The 23,165-nt window shown below is 43.8% G+C and overlaps 1 protein-coding gene across 1 annotated transcript in view; it reads right to left on the minus strand.

Moving 5' to 3' along the window:
* Positions 1-427: 427 nt before the first annotated feature.
* Positions 428-23,165, minus strand: part of CPZ (carboxypeptidase Z) — a 32,423-nt gene continuing 9,685 nt past the window's right edge. The window contains exons 2-11 of the mRNA XM_083399012.1: positions 21,757-21,786; positions 20,924-21,298; positions 18,935-19,144; positions 17,544-17,740; positions 16,664-16,825; positions 15,830-15,988; positions 9,783-9,918; positions 5,896-6,035; positions 2,355-2,454; positions 428-981 (exon numbers count right to left, since the gene is read on the minus strand). Coding sequence (XP_083255138.1) covers positions 617-981; positions 2,355-2,454; positions 5,896-6,035; positions 9,783-9,918; positions 15,830-15,988; positions 16,664-16,825; positions 17,544-17,740; positions 18,935-19,144; positions 20,924-21,298; positions 21,757-21,786 — 1,874 coding nt within the window. The 3' untranslated portion in view covers positions 428-616. The remainder of the gene's footprint in view (positions 982-2,354; positions 2,455-5,895; positions 6,036-9,782; positions 9,919-15,829; positions 15,989-16,663; positions 16,826-17,543; positions 17,741-18,934; positions 19,145-20,923; positions 21,299-21,756; positions 21,787-23,165) is intronic.

Here is a 23,165-nt window from a genome sequence, read left to right on the forward strand (position 1 = left end):
AACGCCTGCTGGATCTTCGTTTCCGCAAGAGCATGATGTCCTTTTCAGTCTGAAAGAATCCGGCTACCCCATTTAAGTCATTGCCGGCTTAAATGAGGATCTCTCCTTTCATACTTTTCAAAAGCCTACATGAAAACCAATGTAGACGTTAAGTGATATTTTTTAAGAAACCATTTCAGATGGGGAAATTAATGTACCAAGTTAAGTAGAAGTAATGTGTATAGAAGAAAAGGCTTTTCCAATTTTTCCTAAAGGGTGTTTTCACTTGCAGTAATGAATGTGTTAAGACATGTATGAAAATGCATTAAAGGATCAGAAAGATTTCTCTACAGGTACTTTAGGGTCCTAATAAATAATAAATCTGATGATTAACAACAATGGCACAAGGGAAGCACAGTACTGGGGAATATTAGCCGCTACATCCAGCTTTAAGAGCATACTAATTTTAATATTTTCTTTGTATTTTGAAGTAAAGAAAATGCAGGGAGGGGGAAAGCAAGGCAATGTTATATTCACAATGGAATCGGATTCAAATACTTCTGTTATCATCAAAAGTAGAGCTGGAAATGCAATTGACTGCTAGTGTGCTCAGATGAAGAGTGCGACATAGAACAGTTTAGTGATGTTTAAGCAGCCACAAAGGTTTTTGTTGATCAAGAGAACTGAAGTAAGACCACCACCAGGGTTTTTCTCTCGGCTGGACAGACTGCCCTCCATCATCTCTTGGTTCTGGTTGGGCATGTTGAGCATGAGGGTCAAAGTGTTCCAGTGGGTCATAACGCTCATATGCTGTGCCCATGGCCCCATGGCCAATTCGAGGGGGCTTACTAAGGAGGGGTTGCAAGACAAAGTCCACCCGTCCAGCCTTGGTCATCTTGGCAGGCAAAGTCACTTTCTTCAGGACTTTACTGTAGCCGCGAGCTTGAGCACTGACAACGTATGTACCAGGAGGCAGAAGTCTCCAGTAGTCTCCGCCGGCAGCTAAAGGAAACAAATGTCTTGTTTTAAATTTCCAAACATTATAGAATGATACTTCCACATATGCATATTCATTGGTCTATTTCAGTAGTATAGGAGTTATTGAAAGTGAGATGCTCTGGAGATGGCATAATGTAGTCGTAGACTAGGACAGAGGGGACTAAGCTTTAAGCCCCCACTCTGGTTCTTCCTGCCTAAGTGCAGAATCTTATATTTGTCCCTGTTGAAATTCCTATCTCAGTTCTAGTTGGAAACCATGCTCATTTAACTTTCCTGTCACTATTAAACCTTTATAGCAGTTTGAGACCAAGACTGGAGAACCACAGACAGGGATGCGTCTTTCCATGTTATTCTCACACAGGCCTGGGGAACATGTGGCCCCCAAAATGTTGTCGCCCTACAATCAGGGGCCGCCCATCCTACTTTGCCACCCCAAAGTTTCACCTACTGGTGTCAAGACTTCCACAAGAGTTCTGTGAGTTCTGCTGTGGTGGCAGGGGCAGGTGGAGGCCCCCCCCCCCCCCCAGATTCCACTGCCTGAAGCGACCACAATTTCCATCGGCCCTAGCCAGCATGGAGAGCCAGTGTGGTGTAGTGGTTAAGAGTGGTGGACTTGTAATCTGGGGAACCGGGTTCGTGTCTCCGCTCCTCCACATGCAGCTGCTGGGTGACCTTGGGCCAGTCACACTTCTCTGAAGTCTCTCAGCCCCACTCACCTCACAGAGTGTTTGTTGTGGGGGAGGAAGGGAAAGGAGAATGTTAGCCGCTTTGAGACTCCTTAAAGGGAGTGAAAGGCGGGATATCAAATCCAAACTCTTCTTCTTCTTCTTCAATGGTCAGAGCTGATGGGAACTGCAATCCAACATCTGGAGAGCATCACATTGGCTTTTCCCTTGTTTTGATCTTTCCTTTGATACAGTGGTACCTCGGTTTAAGAACAGCCCTGTTTACGAACTATTTGGTTTATGAACTCCACGAAACCAGAAATAGTGTCCCGGTTTGCGAACTTTACCTCAGTCTAAGAATGGAAGCTGAATGGTGGAAGGGGACCGGTGGTGGGAGGCCTCATTAGGGAAAGCACGCCTCAGTTTAAGAACAGTTTTGGTTTAAGAACAGACTTCCAGAACGGATTAAGTTCATAAACTGAGGAACTACTGTATTTTGATAGTTTAATTTATTAGTTACAATTAATGTCCGAGTTGTTTTATTGCTTTTGGATTTTGTAAATTGACTTGAAGGTAAAAAAGATGTTGCATAAGTGAATCAATTAATAAAATATTACTGTATTTGAAATGAAAAAAGAATATTGTGATATTCAGATGAATCCCACCTCCCACTTTCAGGCTTTAATTTGCTTCTCCATCGAACTCTATTACCTGCAAGTGTATCATGACGGATGCCTTTGACCGAAATTCGGGCATTCTTTATCGGGTTTCCAAATTTGTCAGATACAATTCCTTTTATTCCACGATGAGCCTACAAAGAAAGAGACAGCAATTTTAACAGGTGGTAATAAAGTAACGTATTGTCTCTATTCCTCACTAGCACCATTAAAATCTGAATGCGTAGTGAGAGTTTAATGGCATTTTACCTCTGTGGTTGTTTGCGGTTTTTATTTTATGATTTTAATTGTATGGTGTGAAACAGGGTTGTGTTCTCATCCCAACTCTCTTTAGCATATTCTTCTCCCTGCTGCTCTCTTTTGCCTTCAGCTCAACTGAAGACAGTGTGGACTTTCATTTGAGGAGCAACGGGGGTCTGTTCAAACAGTCATGACCCACACCAAGACAAAAGTCCTTATCCAAGAGGTCTTGTTTGCAAATGACACAGCCTTGACAGCACTCTCTGAGGAGGCTCTACAGAGACTCATCAATCATTTTCCCAAGTCTTTGGGGAGTTCAGCCTTACCACCAGCCTGGCAAAGACCAACATCCTGGGTCAGGACATCGCCAGGACCCCACACATCAGCACTGTTGACCGCACACGGTAGACAATTTTGTCTGCATAGGCTCCATCATAACCAACTGCTGGACAAGCATATTGGCAAGGCAGCTACAGTAATGGCTCACCTCTCCAAAAGGGTATGGGAGAATGTGATGCCTATACCCAATAACAAAATGAAGGTCAACCAGGCTTGTGTGCTGAACATGCTGCTTTATGTAGGCAACTGACAGCTGTTAGGAGTGACATCTCATGCACTGCGTCTAGAAGATTTTGGGCATTACCTGGCAGGACAGAGTCTTAAAGATGTGCTCTCTTGAGGCCACATTCCCCGTATGTTCACCCTTCTGTCTCGGCGACGTCTACACTGGCTTGGTCATATCCACAGAATGGAAGATGATAGGATGTGATCTGTAGGGAGCTGGCTTCAGACACCAGGCCCATTGGCAGACCAACTCTGTGTTACTCCTGCCCGGAAGCCTATGTCCCCACTTGTGGAAGGATGTGTGGATCCAGAATTGGCCTCCACAATCACTTACGGACTCATTGTTAAAACCATGTTTATGGAAGACAATCTTATTCGGCTACGGGGGATAGCCAAAGAAGAAGGCAGAGATGTCTGCAAACGTGATATGAAGGTTGGCAACATCACCCCCACCATGTGGGAATCCCTTACAGACAACCACTGTGTCTAGAGACAGACACTCATGTTGTGCATCCATAGCAGTGACCATAGGAGGAATGACCTCTGGGAGGAGTGCAGAGTGAAGAAATGCCATCATGCACCTGTAGCAACACTTCTGGGTGCTTTCATCTGCTCCAGCTGCAACAAAACATGTCTCTCCCACACTGGTGTCTACAGCCACAGCAGGCACTCTAGAGTGACTTTGTCAGGCCTGCAGAGGAATGTATATTCAACCCAGGACTGAGTAAAACCAACTGATCAGCCCCATTAACCTTGTTTGAAACTTCAAATAAGTTGCTGCTTGGGCCTGGGCTGTTGTCTGCAAGAGAGAGTGTATTCCAATCATGTCCATGTTTCTCCATCTTCTGGACATGAAGTAGATGTGAAGACAGAAAGGTGCAGGACAGAATTAACTGACTTTTCATCAGGTTTTGATGATGGGTGCCACTTCTTCAATGTTACAAATTTATTAGTTATTCACCCTCCCCCAATCTTCCATGGTTTTATGAAAAATTGTGTACTTAAAAAAATAGTAACTGTGTTTGGTTGTTGGCTTCAAAATATTTTGAGTATGAAACATTTTTGTAAATAGCCTGTAAATAGCTCATGTTTCTAATTTTTACTTCGCTATAAAGTTAATTGTTGCTTATTGAACGAAGAAGAGATGTTGGTGAGTAAGGCTTTTCCCTGAGGGGTTGCCACAGAGCAGAGAGTGGATTTCCATCTATTGCTGCGAGTTCCATCAATCTACATTTCTGTTTCGGGTGAAACTTTATGGGATGGCACAATACCATCCACTGAACTTGAAAAAGGTGGTTGAGCCCAGGAATTTTTAGGATTGATTATCATGTGAAGATTTATCTATCATGCACAGAGTGGCCCTTTTTGCAATGACTGGGGAGCGGGGGCAGAATGAGGCAAAAGTTTTGACTGAGAGGACCCTCGGTTGTTCAGGAAATTTCCTTGGTTTATTGCTTCCCTAAGTGCTATATTCAGGGCTCCTCCCAGCAGTGGTGAAGCTGCATGCTCCGCTACCAGGGGTGGAGAGCAGGCGGGGACATGGCTAGCGCCCCAGGGGAATGATGCGCATCCCGGGGACATAGCACGCCACCCGCAGAGGTGTGACACGCCACCCGCGAGGGTGTGGTGCGTGTTCTGGGGGCATGGCTCCTGGGGCGTGGGGGCGTGGCACGTGTCCAGGGGGGCCGCTGTGACAGCACCCTACCGGAATAGTGGCGCCGGGGGTGGTTCGCTCCCTCCGCGCTCCTGTTCTTCCTCCGGTGCTTCACAGACTTTACTGGGTGAGGTCAGTGTTTTGTTACAATGGCCTATGGCTAAACACAAAGTGACTTGACTCAGTCATCTCTATCAGGGGCTCATTTATTCGCAGGCCCTTTTGTCTCGAGTGAGTCCCATTTGGATTCTCTAAAGCAGATCAGCTGTAAAATAAAAATAAATTTATGGGTCTGGACTGGACTTTGTATTGAAAGATGATACTGCAAACAGGGATGCTTAATGAGGAGTAACTTAATGCCCGTGAAGGGAAACGGGCATATTCCTAACTACTTTAAATCCCTATTATGACCAGGCTCCTCAGGACAATACACAACAGATACCTGCTAATGACCTGGAAAGGGATGTCTTGTTGCTTCTAATTTTGCAGCCATTTATTGTTCTGGTAGACTTGCCAGGCCACTGATCTAAGAGAGCATTTGCTTGAAAAAGCTGCAGCCTCCCCAATAAGGGTTTCAAGAAGGTCTGTTCTGAAGTGCCCTGCACAAAAATGACTGTAAAAATGATATTTGAATTCAGTGCTTTTCTTCTAGAAAAAAAAGTGCCTGTAGTGCATATCCTTTCAGCACACCCAGAAAAAAACCACTGTCTGCACTACACATTAGAATCATAGAACTGTAGAGCTGAGCTGCTTCTCCTCACTTCTCTGGCAGCGGCGGCGATGGGGGCTCATGGCGGTGCCCCTTGGATTCTGCTACCTGAGGCAGCTGCCTCAGTCTGCTTCATGGACAGGCCGGCCCTGCCCAGGATGAACAGAATGAAAAAGGAGCACAACTAACTGGCTTGACAGCAGGAATTTGGACACTGCTTGCCCTCGGTCTTCAGCTATAATCTCAAACATGGGAGGAAGTTACATCAGAGTTATCTGTGGGCTGCTACTTGCAGCCCATTTGTGGAAAAGGCAGCTGAGTCCCTTGAGTCAAATCATGTCACAAACCATCCTTGGTGAGCAGCTCAGTAAAAGGAAGGAGAAAGAAAGAAGTCAGAAGAAACTCTACCATTTCTATGAACTTCAGAAGAGCTTCTTTGTTTTGCTGCCAGAGTGAATACAGTTCTTCTTCCAGGGGAAACTTCTCGCAGCCAAGCTCCACCGTAACTTCGAAGCAGTTTGTGTGAAGGTAATTAAAATCTGCCATTCCTTGAAAAGAGGAAGATTGGAAGGTTCATCAGTGACGGTATTTGATGGGGGCATTTTGATACGACACTAAAGCAACTTGGAGCCTCCCAGGGTTTAGTTTAATAATAATAATAATAATAATAATAATAATAATAATAATAATAATAATTTATTATTTCTACCCCGCCCATCTGGCTGGGTTTTCCCAGCCACTCTGGGTGGCTTCCAACTGAATATTAAAAACAATACAGCATCAGACATTAAAAACTTCCCTAAACAGGCTGCCTCTTTTAAAAGTAAAATAGTTGTTTATTGCCTTGACATCTGGTGGGAGGGCGTTCCACAGGGCAGGCGCCACCACCGAGAAGGCCCTCTGCCTGGTTTCCTGTAACCTCACTTCTCGCACTGCTGGACCTCAGTGTCTGGGCAGAACAATGGGGGTGGAGACTCTCCTTCAGGTATACTGGACCGAGGCCGTTTAGGGCTTTAAAGGTCAGCACCAACACTTTGAATTGTGCTCGGAAACATACTGGGAGCCAATGAAGATCTTTCAGGACCAGTGTTATATGGTCATAGTGGCCACTCCCAGTCACCAGTCTAGCTGCCGCATTGTGTGAATGTGGAACAGAAAACGGGAGATTATTTTTGGAACAGAATCACATTCTAATCAATGTAGATTCATATAGTCATGTGAAATGTGAATATGACTTAAGTAGGGATTTGGAGTTCAACTCTGGAAAATTTGAGAGGAATTATGGCCATCTGCCATGGACACTTTAGTTGAGATTCCTCCATTGCAGGGGGTTGGACTAGATGAGCCTTGGCGTCCCTTCCAACTCTATCATTCTATACCTCTGTGAGTTCATTCTGTTCTGCCAAAACTCTGGAATGGAATTGTATCATCTGGAATAGATCCCACAAGCCACTGTGGTTATCGCTGTGCCAAGTGGGTAGCAGTCTCACCGCTTCCTGGTACACAGGAGGTCTCACTGATGGTGGGGGAGAGACCACTTCCGGGCTCCACTAGGACTTCTTCAGTCCATTCCAAATGCCCAGTTCCCTATTCAGATAGTCATGTCTCAACATGGGAGTGTAGCTTGAAATCGCCTGGTTCACTCGCACTTTCCTCTTGTCTCATTAGCCATTCTAGAAACAGATGCCTGAAGAACGATTCCTCAGAAACCTTCCCATTCACCCACAGTATCAGCCAGAGAAAGAGCCTATTGTCTGGCTCCTGTCCCTGGCAAAGCATTTCCCCTACGTTCTCCCCTTAGGGATGCCATGCTACGTTTTTGTTAGGGTGAATTGCTGGAGTAGTCAGTCTTCAGTGTTTGGCTCCCTCATCAAGATTAGAGCTCTTAGGAGGTGCACGGATGCACTTTGTCTCTAGTGCACATGCAGATAAATATCTGTGCGTGAAAAATACAGCACAGCCTGCCATTTCTGCCTGACTGTTTTTAAGGAAAGGGGTGGTGTTGTGATGTTCTTGTTGTTATTATCTGTATGTTTTAATATATCTTTTATATGTGTGTTTAATCAGTGCTTTGTTTTCTAGAAAAATAGGTGCCAGTACTCACTATGAAGCTGTTACAGTAAGCATCACACTTTTTAACAACAACAACAAGGTGCCAGTACTGTGTACCCTCAGGTACCCCCTGAAAAAAGCACTGTTTTAAATACTAATCAGTGTTTAATTGCTTTTAATTTTATTTTTTTCTATGCTTTTAGCTGTTTCTGTTTTATCCATAAGCCACCTTGGATCTCTTTATAGAAAAGAGGCAGGATATAAACATTGTTGTTGTTGTTGTTTCACACTGTACAGTTGCTAAGATATTTTGAACTATCCATAACAGATTGTGGGGCAATTATGTGTCCACAGCATTTCCCTGCTTCCAGTGAATCCCACTTTGGGCTCTAAATTCAGCAGAGGACAGATTACTGCAAAACAAGCGAATAAAGCAGGTAGTGTTGTGTCTTGTCAACAGTGTGAAGTACCTAATTCTTGGTAAGATAGAAACACATCACTGTTTCCATCTGTGAAATGCTGGCAGATATATCGTTCTCTCCCTTTTAATACATTTGGTTTGATGGATCACAAATTAGTCAAGCCTACATTAGAGCCAGTGTGGTGTAGCAGTTAGAGTATTAGACTAGGACTTGGGAGGCTAGTCCTTAGGACTAATTATACTGGTGAGCTACAACATTATAAATGCAGTATAAAAATGCGACACCAGCAGCCAATGGGAAATTGCATTGACAGATATAACTTTTTTTCTTAGCGTTTTTTTATCTGTTGATCCAGCCTTAGATTCAAATCCCCACATGAGGCTCACTGGGTAACCTGGGCCAGTCACTTCCTCTCAGCCTAACCTACCTCAGAGGGTTCTTGTTGTGAGGATTAAATGAGGAGCAGGAGAGCCACTTTGAGCTCCTTGGAGGGGAAAGTGGGATAGAAATGAAATAAATAACAAATCAGCACACTCAGCCAAAGTTTCTCTTTCTCAACTCGCAATAGCTTCATGGACACACTACGATGACACTGACCCATGAAATTCTAGGAATTGCTATAATATGTGAAAATATTGTGTGGTTTGTCCATTTTAAGAGTCTGTTTCATAGAATCTTAGAACTGGAAGGGATCCAAGAGTGATCTAGTCCAACCACTTGCAATGCAGGAATCTCAGCTAAAGCCATCCAACCTATAAAAACCTCCAAGGATGGAGAGTCCAGCACCTCTTGTGGGAGTCTGTTTCACTGCTGAACAGTTCTTACTGTCAGAAAGTTCTTCCTGATGTTTAGACGGAATCTCCTTTCTTGTAACCATTGATTCAGATCCTACCCTCTGGAACAGGAGAAAGCAAGCATGCTCCCTTTTCCACGTGACAGCCCTTTAGATATCTGAAGATAGCTATCATATCTCCTCTCAGTCTCCCCTTCTCCAGGCTAAACATACCCAGCTCCTTCAAGCGCTCCTTGTAAGCCTTAGTTGCCAGAGCCTTGATCATCTTGGTTGCCCTCCTCTGCATACATTCCAACTTGTCAACATCCTTCTTAAATTGTGGTGCCCAGAATTGAACACAGTATTCCCAGGTGTGGTCTGACCAAAGCAGAATAGAGTGGGACCATGACTTCCCTTGATCTGGACACTATGCTTCTGTTGATGCAGCCTCGAATAGCATTAGCTTTTCTTGCTGCTGCATCATACTGTTAAGCTTGTGGTCCACTAAGACCCCCTAGGTCCTTTTCACATGTACAACTAGTAAGCCAGGTGTTCCCCATCTTAGATTTGTGCACCTGGTTCTTCCTGCCTAAGCGCAGAATCTTATAGTTGTCCATATTGAAATTCATTTTGTTAGCTTGCACCCAATTCTCCAATCCATCAAAGTCATTTTGAATTCTGATTCTGTCTTCTGTGGCATTAGCTACCCCTCCCAGTTTGGTGTCATCTACAAATTTGATAAGCATCCCCTCAATTCCTTCTTCCAAAGAGTTGAACAACAACAGGCCCAGGACAGAACCCTGTGGTACCCCACTTGTCACTTTCTTCCAGGATTATGAGGAACCATTAATGAACACGCTTTGGGTTCAGTCAGTCAACCAGCTACAAATCCACCTAACCGCTTCCTCATTCAACCCACATTTTACCAGCTTCCTCCTGAGACTATTACGGAGGACTTTGTCAAAAGCCTTACTGAAATTTCCTTTGAGAATTTAAGATTAGAAACTTCAGGCTTCTTGCAGAGTTATCAAATTGCTAAAGAGATGTACCTCCTGCAAAGCTGTACCACTCAGCACCATTTATGATGCCTCCTCGCTTCACAAAATTTCCACCACAACGCATTTCTGACTTGTCCGAGATGCCAGGGTGTGCATCTGCGTAGGCTTTAGACAGCAATTTGAACATCTAAAAAAACAAGAGAGAGTTAAATTATTTTTATTTACTCCAAATGCTGTTTGCCTTCCAGTTGTTGAAACACACACGTTGCAAGCACATGTCCATTAAATTCCTGATGTTACCACTTGCATTTGGACATTTCAAACAGGTTGTGACCTGCACAGCAGCCCACCAGTACTGGGATATTATGGGAAACGCCCCCAGCCTATTCTAGTTAAATGGGCTGAAAATGTTTGGCATAACGTTTTGGCTGGCTTGCTGGCTTCTTTATTTAAATTTAGACGGAGTTTGATTGTTGGTGGGGGAACCCTCAAAGCCATTTACAAAAAGATAAAAAGAGGGGGGGGGGAGAAAATTTTACAGTTTCTGATCCTGTATAATTTCCTATCATGTTACTTTCTGTTGTTCACTTCATTTCTTCCTTCTTTTAATGAATGAAAAAAGAGAGGAAGCAGTCTAGTTTTGAACCCGATGAGATTCGTTTGCGTATGCTACAGCAGCAGCAAGGATACTCATCGCACAGTATTGGAAGACTCAACAGCTACCCACACTGGAAGAGTGGCAGATGAAAGTTATTGACTATATGGAATTGGCAGAAATGACCGGCAGAATCAGAGACCAGGGAGAAGAGACGGTGAAGGAAGACAGGAGAAAATTTAAGGACTATTTACAGAAACATTATAAGATAATGAATGTTTGATGACATCGGATTGAGGGTGAATGGGTATTTGGGAAAAAGTGATTAGAGAAAGATTTAATATTTTGTCAGGTTTAAGGAAATGCAACTATATACTAGACTTTAAGAGTATCAGAAAATCAAAATATGATAGAGGGAAAGAATTTGCAGACAGAATATTTGATTTGGAATACAGAGAAGGAAGGTCTGGGGAAGTCGGAGAAATAAGTTAATGTAAAGAATACAAGGAGACAAAAATTGTTTTTAATATGTTTATTTTCTTTGTTGTACTTTGCTGTCTTATGTTTGTGTGTTGTAGTAGTAGTAGTATCTATTTTTCTGTTTTCTGTTTTTTGTTGTTGTGAGGTTGTTTGTTTATTGTTGTTTTATGCTTTTTTGTAAAACTTAATAAAATATTATTTTTTTAAAAAAGAGATTCGTTTGTAGGTGCAACAAAGGAACCTTGATTATCAGTCTCCCTCCTGGATCCTTGTCTGTTCTGTGTGGAGTTTTTGTTGCTATTTTAATTTTACATCAGCAGAGTGAGGATTCTTGGTCATTAATTTTTTTTATTACCATATTGTCATTAATAATGATTCCACATCTGTGTCCAACCACCACTTAGAATTTGTGTGTTTTAAACTGCAGCACAATTTCTAACTGCAAATGCTTCGGGTTGTTACGCTTATTTTCATTAGTTGCCTAATAAAAATATATTCTCTAGGCAACAAGCAGTGATGGTATAAAACAAAGTTTAAAAACCTCTCTTATAGGTTTCCAAAGGTGTTAAATGCTCAGCATTTCTTTGACTAGATCTGGCAAGCGAAGTCACAAATGCCCATTCCAGGGCACCTCTGTTCTCTTGGCATAAATTAAAAAGGCTTATTCCAGCCCTGGTTTGATGTCAGTTGTACTAGACTGCAGATATTCTGCTAACAGCCTTTGAAAAACCTCAAGAGAAAGGCACTCAGCTGTGCATTTGCCTAGCTAAAATATTCTGGTGGTGAAGTGTCTGGAGGAGAGAAACCAGCAAATGCTATGGAGGCACAAAGAAGCACATGTGCCGTGGAGATTAAGAGGGGGAGACAGCAAGGCCCAAGGACTTGTGACCGGGCAGCCGGCAGAGGGGCTGCAGATGAGGAGCAGCTTCTGGATGAAGGGCAGACAGGCTGCAGCAGCAAGAAGAGGCAAGCTTCCCTTGGTAAAGCACATTTCACTCCGAGTTCTAGGTTAACTTATAGCAGGAACCACAGACAGAAGCAGGCTGCAGGCCGTTGACTAAAACGCATTAAGCTTCCTCTTGTTTATATTTTGAGGTCCACGTCACATAGAACCCAGAAGTGGCAGCAGTTCTTCTGTAAAGATGGTGTCGGGTGTTTAGCCAAACTAAAACCTTGTCAACTGTTTTTGCCTTTGCACAACAACCTGAAGCAGGTGGCTCACACTCTCTTTGTTTTTGCTTCTGGGCAGCATGTGAAGCAGCTGTGGATAAGGAACAAGGCTAGATTTTTCTGGGCTCCAAAAGCCGAGGCTGACAATGGGCAAACAGATCCTGAGGGTTCCCATCTTACTTCTTTGTGGGTCACAAATGCCTTCAGAGCTCCAGCACGTCTCTAACGTTCAGAGCTATCTGGTGAGACTCTCACCCTTTTTGGGTTGGGGGTTTTGCTTTCTTAGTGACTGGGGCCCCCACCCAATGTATCTCCCACCCCACCTTTATCCCCTGTTGGGCTGAGGGACACTGTGTCCTTAGCTCTCCCCTCAGTACCTCTTATTGCCTGACTAGCTCCCCCTTCAGTTGGATACCCAACACTGCAGGGTGTCAGAGAACGCCTCCCAGTCTGCTCCATGCACTGAAATGAGGCTATCAGGTCTTCATCTATGCCAGGACTCGCTAGAACTGGAAAAGTTGCCTCTGAGAAAGACAGCGTGCATTTTCCTCCTGACTGAATGACTACAGCACAATCCAACACATCTGGGATTAGGCAGCAGGACATTCAGGTTAGGTGAATCCAGTCTTGCATTGGCTCCAGCACTTGATCAAACTGTGGGAGCCCTTGACTCTACCATCAGGTGCACCAGCAGAGCCTGGTCCAAACTGACTAAATTGCAGATCATGCTTCAGAATATTTCTGGGGAATTCTTTTTCCTGTATCTATTGAAATAGAAATATTGAAATACTTTATTGTCACTTGCACAACTTGTATACAGTGAGATTACGCGAGCACCCCCCACTCAGCTCTCTTAGTCTTAATTCCCCTCATTTACTGATGCACACCCACCAAACCCAAAAGTCAGTTGCCCTCTTGTTATCTTTTCATTCAGTAGCCTAACAGCCCACAGATAGAAGCTGTTCTTTACCCTGTTGGTGCGACTAATCCTGCTTCTATATCTTCTGCCTGAGGGCAAGAGATCAAGAAAGTGCCAGCCAGGGTGTGAATCACCCCTGAGAATTTTCCTCACTCTCCTGAGGCAACGTTCTTCCACTATTTCATCCAGCGGATTCACGGGACAGCCCATAATATCTTGTGCTGTATTCACCACCCTCTGTAGGCACTTCCTATCCGCTGATGTCAAACCAGCGTACCACACCTACATCTACATACCTATTGTGAGATCTGCTGGAGTCAATCAATCAGATTCTGCGTTAGGAAAGAAAAACTAACTTTCCAAACAATGAGTTGTGTGTCTAGGACAGGGAGAATGTGTTTCTGCAGAAAAGCTAGCATTTGTAGCTTTAGAGACAGAAAGATTCGTGCTTGTGTTCTCAAGAACTGCAAGTCCCTGGCTTCCTTGTGCACAGCAGGAGAGGGATGCAGCCGCTGGAAGGGACAAAGCATCCATAATAACCTGGGACAGTGATAGCCCGTGATGCTGGTAGGAACCACAGGCCCAAAATCTATGTGAGTAAATGTGTCGTTCGCACGGCATACCACTGTTTCTGGGACTGGTGATACATATCAGTCAAGGAGTCAGAAATGCAAGGAAGTTAAATAAGGGGAGCTAAACGACACCAAGGGACGCGGGTGGTGCTGTGGGTTAAAGCCTCAGTGCCTAGGGCTTGCCGATCGAAAGGTCGGCGGTTCGAATCCCCGCGGCGGGGTGTGCTCCCGCTGTTTGGTCCCAGCGCCTGCCAACCTAGCAGTTCGAAAGCACCCCCGGGTACAAGTAGATAAATAGGGACCGCTTACTAGCGGGAAGGTAAACGGCGTTTCCGTGTGCGGCTCTGGCTCACCAGAGCAGCGATGTCACGCTGGCCACGTGACCCGGAAGTGTCTCCGGACAGCGCTGGCCCTTGGCCTCTTTGAGTGAGATGGGCGCACAACCCTAGAGTCTGTCAAGACTGGCCCGTACGGGCAGGGGTACCTTTACCTTTTAAACGACACCAACAATCCTCTAGCCTTTTCCCAGAAAAACAAGCCATTTTGCAGTCTGACTCGGGTAATACACTAACTAGGGAAGTTGATGAATAAGATGATTTCAGTGTCGAGACTGTCTTTGGCAAATGATGAAGACAATGGGCCGCAAGCATCACATGACTCCAGTCTAATGCTTTCAAAAGACAGGTAATAGCACCATTAGCATCACCACATTGAAAAGGCTCACAAGGAACAGGAGAGAATAGAGCTGTACTGTCTGATTCTTGTTTGTTTGTTTGTTTGTTTGTTTGTTTGTTTGTTTGTTTGTTTGTTTGTTTTGGCAAAGATCCAGCCTTGCGAATAGTGTAAAGGGCCACTCATTAAAAACTGCACGTGCTCGACCAGAACCCCAGAGTGGATAAGGCTGCAATGCCATGCTGACTTAGGGGGAAGTAAGCACCACTGAACAAAGTCAGCCTAATCTCTAATGCATAGGATTGCTCTGTGAGTCACTTAGCTATTTCATCTATCAAGTATATATTTGCCAGAAGAAATTGGGAGATAATTCATGATTTTGCAATGAAAAAAGACCATAGAAATAAAACTTTGAAGGGAATGGCATGCTTTATAAAATGTTTGCTGTCTTGTGAATCCATTAAGGGGGGGGGTATTCAAAACATTGGTGGTATAATTCCTTTACTGGGTCCAACACAAAGTTACAAAAATAACCCAAAAAAGCAAAATAATAGCAAAGGAAAAATGTGTGTGTTTTGGGGATTAGTAGACAAACACTAGCATTGCCCATGGTGCAATTTCAGAAATGTTAGAAATGTCATTTCAGAATTTGGAGAAACACTTTTCTTCCATGACTCATGAGAAGAAGAAGAAGAGTTTGGATTTGATATCCCGCCTTTCACTCCCTTTAAGGAGTCTCAAAGTGGCTAACAATCTCCTTTTCCCTTCCTCCCCCACAACAAACACTCTGTGAGGTGAGTGGGGCTGAGAGTCTTCAGAGAAGTGTGACTGGCCCAAGGTCACCCAGCAGCTGCATGTGGAGGAGCGGGGAATCGAACCTGGTTCACCAGATTACGAGACTACCGCTCTTAACCACTACACCACACTGGCTCTCTGAGATTGAATGTATAGGATAGGATTATGATATATGTGTGGGAAGAGACCCATATTCCAAGTCTATACTGGCCTTCCCAAAATGATGCCTGGCCCTGAGAATCCACACAAAATATCTTGGGCTCCATCTTATAGACATCTTACCTGCTTGGTGTGATGAATCCAGATATATAATACTACATGTACGATTGCCTTAAAAGGGGTGGGGAGCATTTTATGAGATAAAAGTGAAATATTTCTCTTGTAATTCAGCGATTTAAGGCAATAAAATGCACAAGAGGAAAATGAGAAATGTGCATTTTAAAGTTCTTCAGAGGGTAATAGCTCACTCTAATCTTAGACAAATTTACTTGGAAGGAGATCCCATAGGCTTCTAAATAAAGATGCTTTGGGAGTTGCAACCCCAAAGAAAGTGAGTAAAAGGGCTTCTTCTGACAGACTAAATAAAAATGACATTACTGCCCCCTTCTGTTGCCTTTTAATTTTACTCAGAGCTGCTCTTTCAATGTTTCCTCCTGGGGACTAAGACTTGGCTTTCCTGGGACAATGGATTCAGCCATTTTCTTCTTAAATACAATGACTCTTGTTCTAAACTGCAATGGATGTGCGTGGTGAGCCATTTAAATGCAAGCAATTGCTGTTTGTAGAACTATCACACTTTTCTTGTCAGGCAATTCTTAGCAAAATCTTTGGTCAGCCATTTTGCAAAGTCACACAGGTTAGCATTACTCCGAATGGGTCTGTCATGCAATATTACCTTTTCATCGGGGGTGGGGGAAAACATTTTCTCTTCCAGGGGGTGCACAGAGTAATCGTAAGGGTAGGAAACAACCAGATCCCCCCCATGGAGACTGGCAGACAGGACAAATGGGATAGATTTGATCCACTTCATCACAGCTTTCGTCTCAGGGGCAACCTGAAGAACATTTTAAAGTGATCACATTAAGATGCATTTAATATGGCCTCATTGAGATCTTATGAATGGAAAACACAGCCTGAAGATTACCGCTGTAATATTTTAATGAAAATGCTCTGTGTAAAGAAGGATATCACCATAGCTCATGAAATTAAGAACTGAGGTCATTTTGACACGCATTACTGAAATAAGGCAGACTATGCACCAAAGGGTATTTTAGCCCTGATGATCTAAGGATATTTTAAATGTGCGATTAGATACTATGTTAGGGGACACAGGTGGTGCTGTGGTCTAAACCACTGAGCCTAGGGTTTGCTGATCAGAAGGTCGGGGGTTTGAATCCCTGCGACGGGGTGAGCTCCCGTTGCTCGGTCCCAGCTCCTGCCCACCTAGCAGTTCAAAAGCATGTCAAAGTACAAGCAGATAAATAGGTACCGCTCCAGTGGGAAGGTAAACGACATTTCCGTGCGCTGCCCTGGTTTGCCAGAAGCGGCTCAGTCATGCTGGCCACATGAGCTGTACGCCGGCTCCCTCAACCAATAAAGCGAGGTGAGTGCCACTACCGTAGAGTCCTCCGCAACTGGACCTAACAGTCAGGGGTACCTTTACCTTTTTAGATACTATGTTAATGGCCTATAAAATAGAGCACGTTTCATAAACTTTTGCAGTCCATACCTTACCCCACCAGTAAGACTGTGGAATTGGGAGGTGGTCAGTACGAGCCCCTCGGACCCTTGATAGCCTGTAAGCTTCAGACGTCAAATCTGGGAAGTTCCTGTTAAGATCCAGATTCTGCGCTGTTTGTCTCCCATTTGTCCATCCATTGTAGCCAGCCCCCTGGTCAAGCAGTGAACAAAAGGATAAGCTCCACAACTCTGGTGCTACTTTGAGATGGTGCACTGAAGCACCAGAGAAAATCCAGAAGAGCCACAACAGCAACTAACATGTAATCTAAACAAAATAGTCACAGGCTGCAAGTGGGCCTGCTTGCCCTGAAAATGAAGTAGAAAACTCAAGTGGTCAGTTCAGATATTGGGGGGTCTGAGGGGGCCTCCTGCCTACACTACTTTGCCCTGGTCACTAAGGGGAGGAATTTTACCTTAGGGGGAAGCAGAGGGGAGGAGATGGGTGATGGCAATTCCAAAAGTAACTCCTTTGATTCATCTTCCTGCACATGTCTTTGAAAACTGGAGAAGACACAACATATTAACGTTGCAGGATCTCCTTCTACCTGGGATTTTTTTTGGGGGGGAGGAGAACTGTAGCTTGGGTGCTACAGCCTTACAGAGCTGAAGAAACTGCTGGCCACAAACTCCTGACCAAGAGGCAGAAGGATCTACACATCAGCCCCGCCCCACCCCGAAATAAATTGTTCTGGAAGACTCAGGTAAAAAATGCAAATCACACACTATTGCCAAAGAAAAGCAAAAGAGGTTTTTTAGTTTTTTAAATATTGTTTTGTGAATTCATTGTTAAGACTCCTTGGGCACTATTTTTTTTAGCACTATATTTTTTCAAAACAAAAGTTCTGCCCAATCCCCTGCTAGGTATTGACCTCTTCTGCTGCGAGTTCATATCCATCTGGATTCATGGAAGGAAGGAGATGAATTCGAGTGTTGTTGATCAGCGTCTGGATTCTGGAATTCCCAGTAAGGTATTCAGAGCACAAATACTGGGCAAGGTAGATCAGTAATTCTTTGCCCACAACTTCATTTCCATGCATGTTGCCGATGTATTTAAACTCTGGCTTAACTGTGAAGAGATGAACCAGGATATGTTTTATCTGGCTTTCAAGATGACTTTCAAGAAACAGACCGTGAGACTTGGCTCAGCGGTCACTGTGCTTTGTGTTGCCCTCATCAAGGTGTCTGTCACAAACTGCCAAAGTAAGAACCACTGGGAGACATTTGATCTCTCCCTGCCCCAGACTGGCCTTTTCTGTGGGAATCTTCAGGGATGCAGGAGAGGATATATTGTCTGATTATATCCTTTTCCAACTTGTGTTAACAAGTTCACAATTTAGCAGAGTAACATTCCCCTTTTTAAACTTGCAGCGGATGTGTTTGCTCAGGCTCGCTAAAGCGTCTATAATAACTGTTCTGGTATTTCCCCCTTATTCCCTCATAAAAGATAAGACATGACAGTCTTCTATAAAAGTATAAAAAGGTTTACTCACACATTCTCTTCACAATCGGATCCCAGAAGGCAGACTTAGCTTAGAAAAGTAACATACACCTGGAAACTATCTCATAAGGAGACAGTCCCTTTGTCCTCTCTTGGCTGGAAGCATCTTTGGCTAAGCAGATGTTGCTTCTTCGATGTAGTCAAAGAGGGAGAGATGGCTGCCCTGCCCTGTGCTTTTGTCGTTACCTGCACAGGTGAGGCCACACCCACCTCTAGTCACTTGCAGAGGAAATCTGTCCCAGCCCAGAAGGAAACAGGAAGTTTACCTGCTGGCTGGACAAACATTCCTCCCCATGTGTAAACATGTTCACTCTAGGAATGTTGTACTTGACTGCTCTTGTGTTTCACATCCCACATTTTCATGCCTCAAGGTGAGAGGCACAGGCGTGCCACCATCAAAGAGTTCTTTCCTGGGGTGGGTAGGCTCTGTTTCAGACAGAGCAGGTGCAGCCCTGGTTCTGGCAACCCACACTAAGCCACTGCTGGAGGGTGGAAACAGGATCTGGTATAAACATGCAATAAGTCAATAGTTCATTTATGGTTATTTGACATGCTCATTCTATAAATATTACAGCAATTGAACACTGCTATTACCAAACAGCAAAATAAATACATTTAATTTAGTCGTTATTCGCTGATGCAGGTCTCAATCCCTAGTGTAGTTAACAGTAAGGGACAGGAGTATTCTTTCCAGTTTGCCATGGTTCAAGCAATGCCAATACTCTGAACAAATTTCATATACCTCTAGTGTCCATTACTCACGCAATTCGTGGTGTCCAGGACTAGTAGAAAACTCAATCACAAAGAGGTCTTTCCCTTCAAAGCTGCGGCCGATACTGTACAACTTAGCAATGTGGGAACATCTGGATGCCACCTTTTTCAATTCTCTCACCATTTGTGAGTACGAGTGGTGGGTGAACTGAATGAAAGTAGGAACCTCACTGGGAGCATCTTCCACAAATTCCGTTTCCCCTGCAATGCAAGAAAATGGATGCAGCTGTGCTTGCTCACTAATTGTTATGCCCATGTAGAAGATTATCCCAACATCTGAGGACATAACACAATTGGGACAAATGTAATTCAAAGAAATGGAAAGATATGTGTAAATCAAACATGATAGCCAATTGTAAGTAGGTGGTTAATATGCTATTTTAGGATCACACTTACCCCATGTTAAGTCATCCTGTTCCCTGGGTTGCAGGCAGAGTGGTCCCTAAGGAAAATATGTCTCTGAGAACTATGTCCAGCAGACCTTATTCTCCATCATGCTCTGTTTGTGAACGTCTCAGAGGCTTTTGGAATATCATAAAACAAGTCTTGTAGCATCTTAAAGACTAACAAGTTTGTTGTGGCATAAGATTTTGTGGACTACAAAAAAGTAATCTGAGCCTGTAGAGTTTCACAAATCTTAACAAAACACCAAAGCAGAAAACATTTTGTCAAGCCCATAAACCAAAATGAAAATAATCTGAGCATATACAGTTTTACATTTTAAACTCACTTCCACTTAATTCATCATTGTTTTTGCTCACTTCCTGCCTTGGGTCAATCACCAGCTCTCAGGCTAGCCTACCCCACATGGCTGTTGTGAAGTATGAAGGAAGAATAAAATGGTTGCAAAAGAGATCTTCATGCTTGAAGACATAAAATCTTGGTTCCTTTAGCTAGAGTGATACCTCTTTGTACTATAAAGAGACATGTTTTTCTGCTCCCTCCTGATCAAATGATTGCAAGTCCAAGACATCAACTAATCTTAATCTGACCCTTTTGGCATTAAAATCACATTGAGATTTAACCAATCTGTGTGCAGGATATGTTAAATCATCAGTTTATTGATCACTTTCTACGCAATTGCCTCAAGGTGATGTAGAATAAAAACCTTTGTCCCAACTCGACACCAAATACTTTATTTCATTCAGGACTGATTTACATGGACCTAAACAGATGACGGGGACGCGGGTGGCGCTGTGGGTTAAAGCCTCAGTGCCTAGGGCTTGCCAATCGAAAGGTCGGCGGTTCGAATCCCCGCAGCGGGGTGCGCTCCCGCTGTTCGGTCCCAGCGCCTGCCAACCTAGCAGTTCGAAAGCACCCCTGGGTGCAAGTAGATAAATAGGGACCGCTTACTAGCAGGAAGGTAAACGGTGTTTCCGTGTGCTGCGCTGGTGCTGGCTCGCCAGATGCAGCTTGTCACGCTGGCCACATGACCCGGAAGTGTCTGCGGACAGCGCTGGCCCCCAGCCTCTTAAGTGAGATGGACGCACAACCCTAGAGTCGGACACGACTGGCCCGTACGGGCAGGGGTACCTTTACCTTTAAACAGATGTCAACCCAAGGTGGTTTTGTACAGGCTATGCCAGTAATCTGGTTAGTTTATTTGTGCATAAATTATCAGCTACATATCTAATTATGTGACTGACATCTCCGCTTTCCTTCTTAAAAGACTGGCTGATTGGCAATCCAGATGACAAATGCATCATCTGATTCAACTCAGGTTGAAACAAGTTCATTTCAGCAACCGATATTCAATTGTAACAAAATGAGTAATTCAGTTGACCTCTAGTCAAAGTCCCTAATACGTTGGAATTATATCGGTAGGAATTATTCTGTAGCCTACAGACATAAATACTTCGGATTGTGGCCAGGGCCTTTAGTCCTTTTATTTACAAGGACATGCCAAATTTCTAGGCCTGCTGACTGGATCTGATCGTCGCAGCATAATATACAAGATGCAGACATGGCTTTGGTTCTTACCTCGCAGCTTTGCTAATGGATCAAAGCATCCTTCTACTTCATCGACGAAAAAGCGATCGCAATCTAAGAAATATGGCCATGCCATGTCAATCGCATCAAAGGCAGGGAGGCAATTTTTCCTCAGAGCTTCACAAACTTTACGACAAGGCTTAACAATTTTCCCCTCTTCACATTTTGGGGCCATAATGGAGCAGCCTAGAATCCTTAGATCAGGATTGCATTCTCCCTGCAGCAAGTTATGGAGCACACTCATCAAGATATATTCGGAGCTGTATTCAATCACTCCTCTGGACTTCTGATCCAGCAAATTAGGGAAAATTGTTTTTGAATAGGACACATCATTGCAGGATCCCAAGCTGATGTCCACACATGTCGCTGTAAGAAATCAGGAGATAAGTAAACAAATGTTTCTTGTTAAGCATTCTACCTAAAACAATCTAGTATTAAACATAGCACTTTCCTTGAATTTATTAATTAGTGGCTTGTCTGGAAACTCTTCACAGGACTGAGGCATCTAAGTTGTTTAGGGCTTTAAACATGTTGGCACATGGAACTGGGCCCAGAAGCAAACTGGCATCCAGAACAGCTGTTTTAAAACAAGGGTTCCATGAGCATTATTATTATTATTATTATTATTATTATTATTATTACTATTATTATTCAGGAAGGCAAATAGTGATATGGCAAAGCACCCCCTATGTTCGCCAAGTTCCTACATGGGGTGAAGCAGTAGCATTAATTATTCTGAGTGAAATATGGGCATTTTTGTCTCTCTTTGTGTGAGAAAATCTGGGAAGATTTTTCAGTATTTAGAACAAAAACAGATATCTTACCTTTATTTTCTGATGGGGTTTGACACTGAGCTGGAAAACAAAGGTGGAGGGTGGGGGGACAGGTTGTAATGAAATAAATTAAAACATGACTGCTTCAAATTGCATCATATTAGATAGAATTTTTACACATCGAAACCATTTTTACACATCGAAACCATCTGCCTACCCAAAAATATTAAATGTATAACTTCTGCTTTGAGAGAGATTTCAGTGACTGGATGCCAAATCTGAATGTGCATGAAAATGCAGAAACAACTTATGGTCTGTAACTAGCTCAGGAAGAACCCTCATCATCACTTCGTGTAACTTTACATACCATATTAAAGATTCAATATTATAGGTTAAATCTGCACTTTAGTCACTAGGTGGCAATACAGACAGCAGCAGAGAGAGTTTGAACATTTCCAAAACTCATTCTCGGATCTCATCATTAGGACTTGATGCATAGAAAGTCCAGGGAAGCGGAAGGAATGTAGGTTGATGAACCAGAAAACATATACAGTGGTACCTCGGGTTAAGTACTTAATTCGTTCCGGAGGTCCGTTCTTAACCTGAAACTGTTCTTAACCTGAAGCATCACTTTAGCTAATGGGGCCTCCTGCTGCCGCCGCGCCGCCGGAGCACAATTTCTGTTCTCATCCTGAAGCAAAGTTCTTAACCCGAGGTACTATTTCTGGGTTAGCGGAGTCTGTAACCTGAAGCGTATGTAACCTGAGGTACCACTGTAATAGACATAGATCTTTAAAGGAGCCTTTGCAACCTGCAATTTACAAAACTGCTAGAGGCTGTGCTCACATTGCTTACCAGCACCACAAAAAAACCCCTCCCTGCCAACCCCCTCCCTTTACACCTCCCCCAATCTATGGAGGTTGCCAGAATTTTTGTTAGGGGCAGGCAGGACTTGGGTGGGGGGGACTTTGGTAAGAGGGGACAGAACCAATGTGATTGGTCAGTTGTTGTTGTTGTTTAGTCGTTCAGTCGTGTCCGACTCTTCGTGACCCCATGGACCAGAGCACGCCAGGCACTCCTGTCTTCCACTGCCACCCGCAGTTTGGTCAGATTCATGCTGGTAGCTTTGAGAACGCTGTCCAACCATCTCGTCCTCCGTCATCCCCTTCTCCTTGTGCCCTCCATCTTTCCCAACATCAGGGTCTTTTCCAAGGAGTCTTCTCTTCTCATGAGGTGGCCAAAGTATTGGAGCCTCAGCTTCAGGATCTGTCCTTCCAGTGAGCACTCAGGGCTGATTTCCTTAAGAATGGATGCGTTTGATCTTCTTGCAATCCATAGGACTCTCAAGAGTCTCCTCCAGCACCATAATTCAAAAGTGTCAATTCTTCGGCGATCAGTTACTTGGTTTGGTCAGTTACTTAAGTATTTCTATTGTTTTAGTTGATCTAGGGGGGCAGCTG

Source organism: Podarcis tiliguerta, assembly GCF_965153285.1.
Source record: "Podarcis tiliguerta genome assembly, chromosome: 9".
Lineage (NCBI taxonomy): Eukaryota > Metazoa > Chordata > Lepidosauria > Squamata > Lacertidae > Podarcis > Podarcis tiliguerta.